Source organism: Triticum aestivum, chromosome 5D (assembly GCF_018294505.1).
Source record: "Triticum aestivum cultivar Chinese Spring chromosome 5D, IWGSC CS RefSeq v2.1, whole genome shotgun sequence".
Taxonomy (NCBI): Eukaryota; Viridiplantae; Streptophyta; class Magnoliopsida; order Poales; family Poaceae; genus Triticum; species Triticum aestivum.
In genome coordinates, this window is record NC_057808.1 from 552,277,452 (window position 1) to 552,287,124 (window position 9,673).

Here is a 9,673-nt window from a genome sequence, read left to right on the forward strand (position 1 = left end):
CATCCTTGAATCCATCCAACATCCTTAAGGCACCACATATGGAATATTCCTTTATATACATCTCAATGAAAAATTAGTTCATAGAGATTATCATTATTACCAAAACCACACTTAGGGAGCGAACACACTTTCATTTGGGTCGTGCAACCCTCCTATGTTGTCATGTAACGCCATCGTGTGGCAAGTACGCATGCCCGTAAAACCTATATCTAGAATGTCAATGCAGGTCATACTTCGAACTCTGGTAGGTGAAATTATACGCTACAATTACGACACTCATAATTTAGATACCCGTCCTTTCTTGCACTGGTGGATCCAATAACTATGTCATGAGTAAAAACAATCCTGCGAATTAATGGCACCGAGTACCAAAGCATGACGAGATGGGACGAAACTAATGGTGTTAACAAAAAAGTTTAAAGTATGAGCCTAACAAACTAGAATAATCCCAACAAAACAACAAGGAAACAAAAAAATGAATACACCACCACTCGTTTTCTTGATATTAAACAATAACAACAACAATAATGTACTTCTAGTAGGAGTAATAGAAAACCCCAACACCATGTCCATCATAGGTTTGCTCTTGTAGATGGGCCCCACGCCCATGCCGGGGTCGACCCTGGACCCAACCTAACCCAATCATATGTGTCCTGAAGGGGAGGTGTGGTGGGGGTAGGAAGGGACTATATGTACGGGTCCCGACTTCTTATCCCCCCCTCTCCTTCTTCCTCCCTCCTACTCAACCCTCCTTCAACTGCCCTTCGTCGCTATATACATAGGTCCCCGGTCAACGTGTCCGAAAACACACTACAAACACTCATAGCTCGTAAAGTTTTAATCATATGGGATCATGTCCGTGTGTAAATGCGGTCTAAAAAATTTAACATTGGTAGATACATGTTGTACCCTACTATTACAACACATAACGGGTGATGTTATCTTGTCCGAATTCAATAGCACCACAGACCCAAAGCAACCGGCATGAGCATTACGGTATCAACACCACTTTTAGTCTCTCGCCTCACTCTTCCCATTTAGACATCGAGGGTTCGAGAGCCTCGGGCGAGCCGAGCTTCAAGGTCACCATGTCAACCCATGTACCACCACCGACGGATGGTCTCGGGGACCATCCCGAGTCTCTTCTCGTCTCCCCGCACTAAAACCAAAGTATCTGGCCCATTAAATCAAGTAGATGCTGGCCCACGGGTGAGAAGTTGCTTCTTCGCATAATTCTAGGGCTTTGGTCTAAGCAATCAACCCCTCATATGTTGTCATGTTCTGCCACATCGTGCCAAGTACACACACACTCGTGAAAATTCTTCCTGTGTTGTTAATGCGGATCATACTTCGGGCTCTGGTAGGTGAAACTATGCGCTATGGCTACAACACTAATGACCCAGATCGCCATTCTTTATTGCACCAGTGGATTCGGCATCCATGTCTCGAGTAATGAAACACAAAAAGAAATCCTCGATATGATATTGTGGGAACCCAAAGCAAGACGAAACTTATGACGCGACAAAAACAAAATGTCGAAACTCACTTAAAATCATGAGCCTACCAATATGGAATTATTATCCCAACACAGCAACAATGAAACAAAACGAAAACGAATGCATCACCACACATTTTCCTGATATAATAAATAATAAAAGTAATAATAGTGTAGTACTCTACTTGTATTTTTCGCAAAAAAGAGAGTAGTACTACTTGTACTAGGAGTAGGAGTACAACAAATAGCAAACCATAGGTTCGGTCTGGCGGGTGGGCCCCACCCCACCCCGGAGCCGACCCCGGACCCAACCCAAGCCAAGCCAAGCAGACCAGATGTGTCCCGAAGGGTGGGTGGGGGTGGTGGGGCTATATATACGGGCACCGGGTCTCCTCTCATCGGTTTCCACCTTCGTCTTCCTCCCTCGGCCCGCCCCTCCCCACCTCAACCCTACTTCCTCCCTCCCTCCATCCAAATCCAACCCGGCACCCCGCACAAAAGCGGCGAAACACCCGAGCGAGCGCCGGAAACAAAAACAACTAAAACGAACACAGAGCGGGCGGGCGGGCGGCGGCGGGAGATCGCCCCGGGATTGGCCGCGGCCCCGCGCCGATTCCCGATCGGGTGGGGGCCGATCCCCGCGCCCGCCCCAGATCCCCGCGCGATTCCGGCGCCGGCGGCGGCCGGGATGAGTGCCCCCGCCCCATGCTCCCCCCGGGCGGTGGAGGGCGGCGACCACTGAGCCTGCTCCAGCGGGAGGAAGAGAGGAGGAGGAGGAGGTGTGTTTGGGGGCGGCGGCGGAGGGGGAGGATTGAGGCGGAGGAGGAGGGCTCTGGTCTTGGTGGTGGGTTGATCCGGCGGGCGGGGCCCCAGGCGGCCGTGCCATGTCTCGCTGCTTCCCGTTTCCGCCCCCAGGATATGTCAAGACCGCGCGCCCCGACGCCCACCTAGCCTCGCCCCTGCTCGACAAGGTGGAAAAACATCCCCTCTTGCTCCGTCCGTCGCTCCATTAGCCTGCATCGCACGGGACATTGTATGCCGCCGCTGTTTGTTTGGTTGCAGAATTTCTTTAAAACCAGACCTTTAGCTCACGTATCTGTGGTTAGGACTAGTTGCTTACGGCTGTGCGGTGATGAATCTTAGCAGCGTTTCAGTCCCTTGAGTTTAGGTCACTCGCAGGTGCCAAAAGCGCTGTGTTTATTATGCCTGGGGTTTCCTTTCTTCCACCACTGATTGGTAGAAAAGCTAGAGTACAAAGTAGGCTGAACCGATGGTTTCCTAAAGAGCGCTTCTGGCAAATTGAACCTGATAGGGCAGGGCAGATCTTGCGGCTAGTTGCGTGCACAAGGTGGGGGTTTCTATTGGGTGGATCAATGGGAGAACAGATGCGGGTTTATGTCGTAACTCATTGATTATTGTCGCTTAGGCCTTGCATGCTTCACACAAGTGTATTATAGGCAAAAGCAGATTTAGTATGAGAGCGGCTGCGGGTTTATGTCGTTACTCATTGATTATTGTCGCTTAGGTCTTGCAAGCTTCACACAGGTGTATTATAGGCAAAAGCGCATTTAGTATGTCGGGACTCGGGAGGCTTACTAGGGCGAAAAAGTTATTTAGGTCGGCGGAAAAAGACGCAAATGTTTCTAATTTGTCGGTGTGCTGCTAAAAGCGTGACTGAAGTTCTAGAGACGTTACTGCCCGCTAGCTATTGCCAGGAGTTTCCTTTGTCCTGTTACATGACTACTTTCTGCAAATATCCTCCTACTACAGTTAAAGTTCATGCTGTGCACTAAACTGGTTGACCACACTTTTACAAAGAATATTATTTTTCTATGCAACTCGTATGTGTCCTGGTCCTGGTGGTAGTTACCATCAGTTTTTGGTGTGGATTGGCATAAAGTTGTCCATCCGTGCAAGTATGAATCACTTAGTCTGGGTAAGTCAATCACCACACTGATGAAACAAAATTTCCTAATTGCCGGTCTCAAACAAGGTGTTCTAAATAAGTGGTACCTATGCTGTCTAAGCCATACAGGATGGTGGATTGGATTGATGTAGGATTTGTACTGTAAACATTTTATTAGAGGTTTTTTTATTTATCTCAGAGCAGTTAGTTGTTTATGTGAAACTACAATTCAATATTTTTGTGATCTAAAGGCTGTTATTGCTTGTTACTCCTTCTGTTAGGAAACTGATTATGCTTTAACCTAGATTTCTTGTTACATTTTTTATGATATCTTGTTGTTTTAGTGTAGCCCTTTTCAATTGTGCCCCTATAACAATCATCATGCTATCTAGTATCTACAATAAATACTAGTATCTATTGTGGTGTGGTTCAGAACTTGGGAATACAGCATAAGTGCAAAAGAGAGCCTCTATTTTTAGAGAACAAAGCTTATGAGAAAGATGGGAATGGGATATTGGGATGGACTGGTAATCTTGTATGATGATTTCTTAATGTGTGTGCATCTTGCTAAATGATCGTCTTTATCTGTCCATGCTTGTTCCCTGCTAGGAACAATTTGCTTGGTCTTCGATACCTGATTATGTGCTGTAGAAGCTCCAATTATGCCAATAGTTTGCTGGATTGTTCCATTCAGTTGCAATTTATCTGTGTTAAATGACCCGCTTAACAGCTCTGGTTCCATTCCACCACTATATCTATTCCTACACTTGATATAATAATTTTTATATGTTGGTGTTCCTGTGATTGATAGACTGTCAAACCGAACTAAAATGACATTTCATGATTCATCTGTCTGCTTATTTCCTGTTTTCTTCTGTTCCAGGGGAAAGTTATTATGGGTTAACATGTATTCAAGTTTGTTGATAATGCATATAGAAAACATAAATACCTTGGCAGTTTAAAGGGCAATAGCATTTCCGTGGGCCTTTTGGCCTGGGCTGGCTGTAAAGCATGCCTGTCACATTGTTCTTAATATATGGATGATCATATATAGAGGAAAAGTTCATCTAGTTCTATAATATCTTTTCCCCATACATGAAAACTGGTAGCATAGCCAAAGATTATCCACTAGGGATGCTGTATCCTATATATATATTATCCACTGTTAGAAAGCCGAGCAGATGTATTCATTATTGTGACCTGAACTCTTCAGCAGTTTTTTCTGTCATCTTTGTATTAGAATCATATCTGGACCTCCCTTGGGTGTCTTCTGACATCATGGGATTAAATATGTTTTGGTAACTGAACTCATGCTATGTTTCTGATATAAATATATTTTCTGCACAATCCTAATAAACTTTAAATTTCCAGTGCTAAAAAGCTCGAGAGGGGAATTAAGAATTATGCTATGCAACCCTCACATTCCATAATAACTGTAACTCTATGAATGGATATGTTGATATTGTCATTTACAAACACCATAAATAAATGGTATAAGTGCTATATAACGTATCAGAGGGACGAGCGTTGACTTAGTGGTCTTTGTTAGTTTTAGCTGTCATGTTGTTTATAAATCTGATTATTGTGTGTGCTCTAATGAACCTATCTGGCTAGCATTATGTTTTTGCCTGCAATCTGCATTATCTTAATGTACCCTTTGTAGTTCCATGTTGCTCATCGAGGAAAAACTACCGAGGCTCCATTCAAATACATGGTTTCTTACAAGATCTGGTCTGACTAACTCTATTAATGACATTCGAGGGTTTCATGGTTTACTCTTTTAAAACGTGATAAGCAAAGAAAGTTTCACTAAATAGGGCAGATGTTCATGAATTAACCCTGCCCTCATAGAACATGGCAATAAATTGTCATGCTTACAAGCGTGTAAGCATGTCCTTAGAGTGCATCGTAGGGAATTTATTGACTACCTGAGGTGTTATGTTAGATTTGTCGAATATAGTCTCAATAAACTAGCTTATTTCTGTCCTGATATGTTGAAATGTTTGCCTAAAGTATTGGCTTATATCCAATCTTATGTAACAACCTTAACTCTCTATGCTCCATAACAAGGCTGTTCCATGGCACATGTTCAAATGTCTGGTGATTTAGACTTAGTTTGTTTCCTTACTAAATAGAGTACATATCCTTCTAAATTTATGACATATTTGGTCCTTGAATGAATATGGTGCAAACTTTAGTGCCAACTTGATTTCTGCAACCGATGGTCTATGTATAAAATATGTTGGTTAACTTCATCAATGTGGTTAGTATCAAAAGCAAAAGCTTCGACAACACATAAAGTAGTACTATTACTGGGTTTGCAGCTGAACAGAATTACTCAAGTCATTAGACTTGTTAGCAAAAGTAAGTATAAGCTGCAATCAGAGAAGCAGATTGTTTCCCCGGGTGTTATTCAATGGTTATGTAGTGCGAGTTCATAAGTTTAAAAATAATATTTCATATACAAACTCTACAAATCTGGAATACTGTATGCCATTTAGGTAGTGTTATAATATTCACTGCTCATTGTAGTTTCTAATTGTTTGTACTAATGGCAGCTTCCCATGATAGTGATGTGTCGTAGATGTTTATATTTGCACGACCATTCTGGTAGATCAACAAACTCATTTTCTTTCTTAGCGTTTTTTGGGACTGTTCTTTGCAATATATTCATTCATAATGTTTATGCTTAGCATTTGCTAACTATTTATGTTTGACCTCTTATTTTGAAATTTATTGACTTGAAATCAACCATCTTTTTTCAGGAGAAACACAAGGAGAAGAAGCATAAGAAGGACAAGAAGGACAAAGATAAAAAAGAAAAGAAGGATAAAGAAAGGAGTAAAGATAAGCACAGAGATAAAAAAGATCGCAAAGAGAAGCACAAAGACAAGAAAAAGGACAAGAGCAAAGATAAAAGCAGGGAATCTGAAGGGACTGACAGACATGGTGAGGCTCTCCTTGGTCAGAAGTTTGGAGAGAGCAGCAGGAAATCTGAAGAAATTAAGGACCCTATATTCAGGGAGGAACTGGTTAGAAAGACACAAGATCAGAAAGGGGTGGAGAATCGAGCTGTTAACAACTTCACTATTTCAAATGATCGAAGTCGTGAAGGTTTTAGTGCTGCACCTGCACTGGAGAATGACAGGACCGCAGTTAACAAAATGCGTATTCACTCTATTGATGCTTCAAGGAGAAGTGAGGGCTTGGGGCAACAGACCATCACTATCAATCAACAGAAAAATGGGACATCGATTCGACGCAGCGAGAACCTCAACAGTTCATCTCAAGGCGGCTCTGATGGCTTTAGTACGACACCTATGGTGGAGAAGGAAAGAGTCAAAGTCACGAGACCTCCCTCCAACTCTACTGATTCTGTGCCAAGGAAAGAGGGAACGGGGCAGCGTATCAGTAACATTAGCATACTGGTGCAGAAGAGAACTGAGAGCCCAAATAAAGAGACTGCAAAGAAAGAAATTGGCACCAGCTCTCCGTTGCTTCGAAGCCCTGCTAATGCTCTGCACAAGGGAAATGGTAAGGTTGGTCGTCCGGTGGATAGCGCACCAACATCCATGCAGAGGTTTGAGAGTCCATCAACATCTGGCGCATCAACAGGGATGGATAGAAGTCTACCTAGGTCAACTATCCCAAGCCCAAGCATTACAATCCGAAGGCCAAATGGGATGGTTCGGCCAACTGAAAACTTTTCCATTTCTGCTACTAAGCCCAATGCTGGAGGTGTTTCACCTGCCATGGGCAAGGAAAAGGGACCAGGTGGAAGAATGCCACAGAATACTGTTTCAGCTGATCAGAAACTGGTTGGTGCTAAGCCCCCAGCTGTGGGCAAGGAAAAGGAACCAGGTGGAAGAGTGCTGCATCCTTGTGTTTCAACTGATCAGAAACAGGTTGATTCTAAATCCCCAGCTGTGGAGAAAATTGCAGTTGGAAGAGCTGAAAGGGTGGAAAAGGTCAGAGATGGGGCATCTGATGATACAAAGAAAGAGGACAAAAAACGTGAGCGGCATGAGAAAAAGAAGAGGAAAGAGAAACACAAAGAGAAGAAAAAGGAAAAGGAGGCAAAGAAGGAGAAACAGGAACATAATCACAAAGAGCATGATAAGTTAAGAGAAAACAGTATAGATTATCAGATAGACAGTCTGATAGATAGTCTTGACACGAAGCCCTTAACCCCTCCCTTGGCTCCTCCAGCTGATGATGCTAAAGTTATCCTAGCTGATGAAAACCTGAAGAAGCGAAAGAACCACGAGATGAATGGTTACCTACAAAGTGAGTTCCTAGCTTTGCTTTTTATTTTGCACTTACCAATATTGCATAGTCTTGTAGAACACCATCATACCTTTTTATGGTGCTTTATGTTATAAGACTTCTGATGCTCTGTACAGACCATCATGAAATGCGGCCTACAAAGTTGCCGAGACCAGCCCCCTCCAGCAATCATGTGGAGAATGGTACAGCATCTCATGTAGCCGCGCCACCCTCTTCCATGAAGCCAGATGCCATGAAAATCGAAAAGGCTGAACGGCTCCCTAAGAAGGAAGAGAAGGTCAATGGCAACAAGGAAGCTCAGCAGCGACCTTCACTCGATTCAGGGCTTCGAGATCCTCTCCCTAATAAGAAGGAAGAGAAGGTCAATGGCAACAAGGAAGCTCAGCAGCGACCTTTGGTCGATACAGGGCTTCGAGATCCTCTCCCTAAGAAGGAAGAGAAGGCCAATGTCAACAAGGAAGCTCAGCAGCGACCTCAGGTCGTTACAGGGCTTCGAGATCCTCTCCCTAAGAAGGAAGAGAAGGTGACTGTCAGCAAGGAGGCTCAGCAGCGACCTGCGGTCGTTTCAGGGCTTCGAGATCCTCTCCCTAAGAAGGAAGAGAAGGTTACTGTCAGCAAGGAGGCTCAGCAGCGACCTGCGGTCGTTTCAGGGCATCGGGATCCTGGGGCATCATCTGGGAATGGCGCACCTGCTAGGAAGTCGGCTCACCCGGATTTCAAGTATCTGGGGCAGATATACAGCATCCCTGAAGCACCTCAGATCATGGAGTGCGACTACGGCGACCAGGACTGGCTGTTCGATCGATGTAGCACCCAGCCAGAGAAGCCCAAGATGGAGACGGAGGCCGACGGAGTGCCCCAAGTGTGGGCTGAGGCTATGAAAATCGACCCGGCCGACGTCATCGCTCTGCCATACGTCATTCCTTTCTGATACGGTGCTCCCTGAACTACTGAGCAAAGATCCTGTGAATTAACTGAGCACTCAGCACATCAAGTTTGCAACTAGTTTCTACTTTCTAGCACTGCTCTGCTACAGCTTGTGTAGCTCGGCGGCAGGAATGGGTGATTCATCCATTGGTGGGGTAGCTGTAGACCGGTGCGTGACAACTCAGCACTTGTGAGAGAGCTGGCATGGCTGGCAGGTGTGGAGTATCGATCCCGACGAGTGCTGTGCTGCCTGGAGAAGAAGAGAAGAGAAGGCATTGGTGTCCGTTGGTCGTCGCCGCGACATGATCGCGGGTCCTGCGGTCATGATGAGCTAGCTATCCTTGCTGCATATGCCGCTGCCGCTGCCGCTGCACAATTTTGATCTGTATGGTGTAAAAGCATTTTTATAACCAACATGTACATTAGAGAGACAGAGGAGGGGTGGAGGACTGGAGAGGGAGGAAGGGACTTTTGAGTGAGTGAGACATTCATTTATAGTTGGATTGGTTGGTGAGACACACACATAATCTGCTGCTCCTGCCGCTGCCGCTGCCGCTGCCTGATTTATTCTTGTTCCCAAAGTTGGCATGTCGTTTGTGTATATAACTCTCTCCTTTTTAGTGGTTTTACTTAGACGATGGTGTTTTTGCCCAGGTTTTGTAACGAACGCCACTCATGTTGAAAGAGTCACTGCAGGGTATGAGGAGTTATCATCGGAAGTTAAAAATTGGCTTCCAAACTGTTGAGAGTGGGCATGATACTTTTCTGCTTGTGTCGACTGGCTCTAGAAGAGAGTTTGGGATGCTATAAAATTACAGTTGCTGTCACTTTTTTCAGGGGTGCTCGAGCCGTTGTTTTTGTTGCAACATGTAGACAAAGTTGTTGACGAATAATCCCAACGCTCTGCTATGTATGTTTGAAATTAGGTGACAGGTTCTACTAAAATTCAGAAAAACTGACACTAGATGCAGAACAAGGAACGGCTAAGAAAAGCATGAGCGTGGCTAGAAATTTGGAGTTTGGTCTCGCTCAGAGACGATCTTTTAGGCACGACCATT

At 44.6% G+C, this 9,673-nt stretch overlaps 1 protein-coding gene across 1 annotated transcript; it reads left to right on the plus strand.

Annotated features, from left to right (window-relative positions):
• The first annotated feature begins 1,906 nt into the window (after nt 1–1,906).
• Nucleotides 1,907–9,442, plus strand: LOC123123790 (serine/arginine repetitive matrix protein 1). Its single transcript, XM_044544408.1, has 3 exons — nt 1,907–2,466; nt 6,167–7,688; nt 7,805–9,442. Exons 1-3 carry the CDS (start codon nt 2,380–2,382, stop codon nt 8,617–8,619), a joined length of 2,424 nt encoding a protein of 807 aa, XP_044400343.1. The 5' UTR covers nt 1,907–2,379; the 3' UTR covers nt 8,620–9,442.
• Nucleotides 9,443–9,673: the final 231 nt, after the last annotated feature.

Coding starts and splice junctions, on each gene's coding strand:
- LOC123123790 (XM_044544408.1), top strand. CDS start 2,380: ATGTCTCGCTGCTTCCCGTTTCCGCCCCCAGGATATGTCAAGACCGCG. Junction 2,467..6,166: donor CCTCGCCCCTGCTCGACAAG/GTGGAAAAACAT, acceptor ATCTTTTTTCAG/GAGAAACACAAGGAGAAGAA. Junction 7,689..7,804: donor GATGAATGGTTACCTACAAA/GTGAGTTCCTAG, acceptor TGCTCTGTACAG/ACCATCATGAAATGCGGCCT.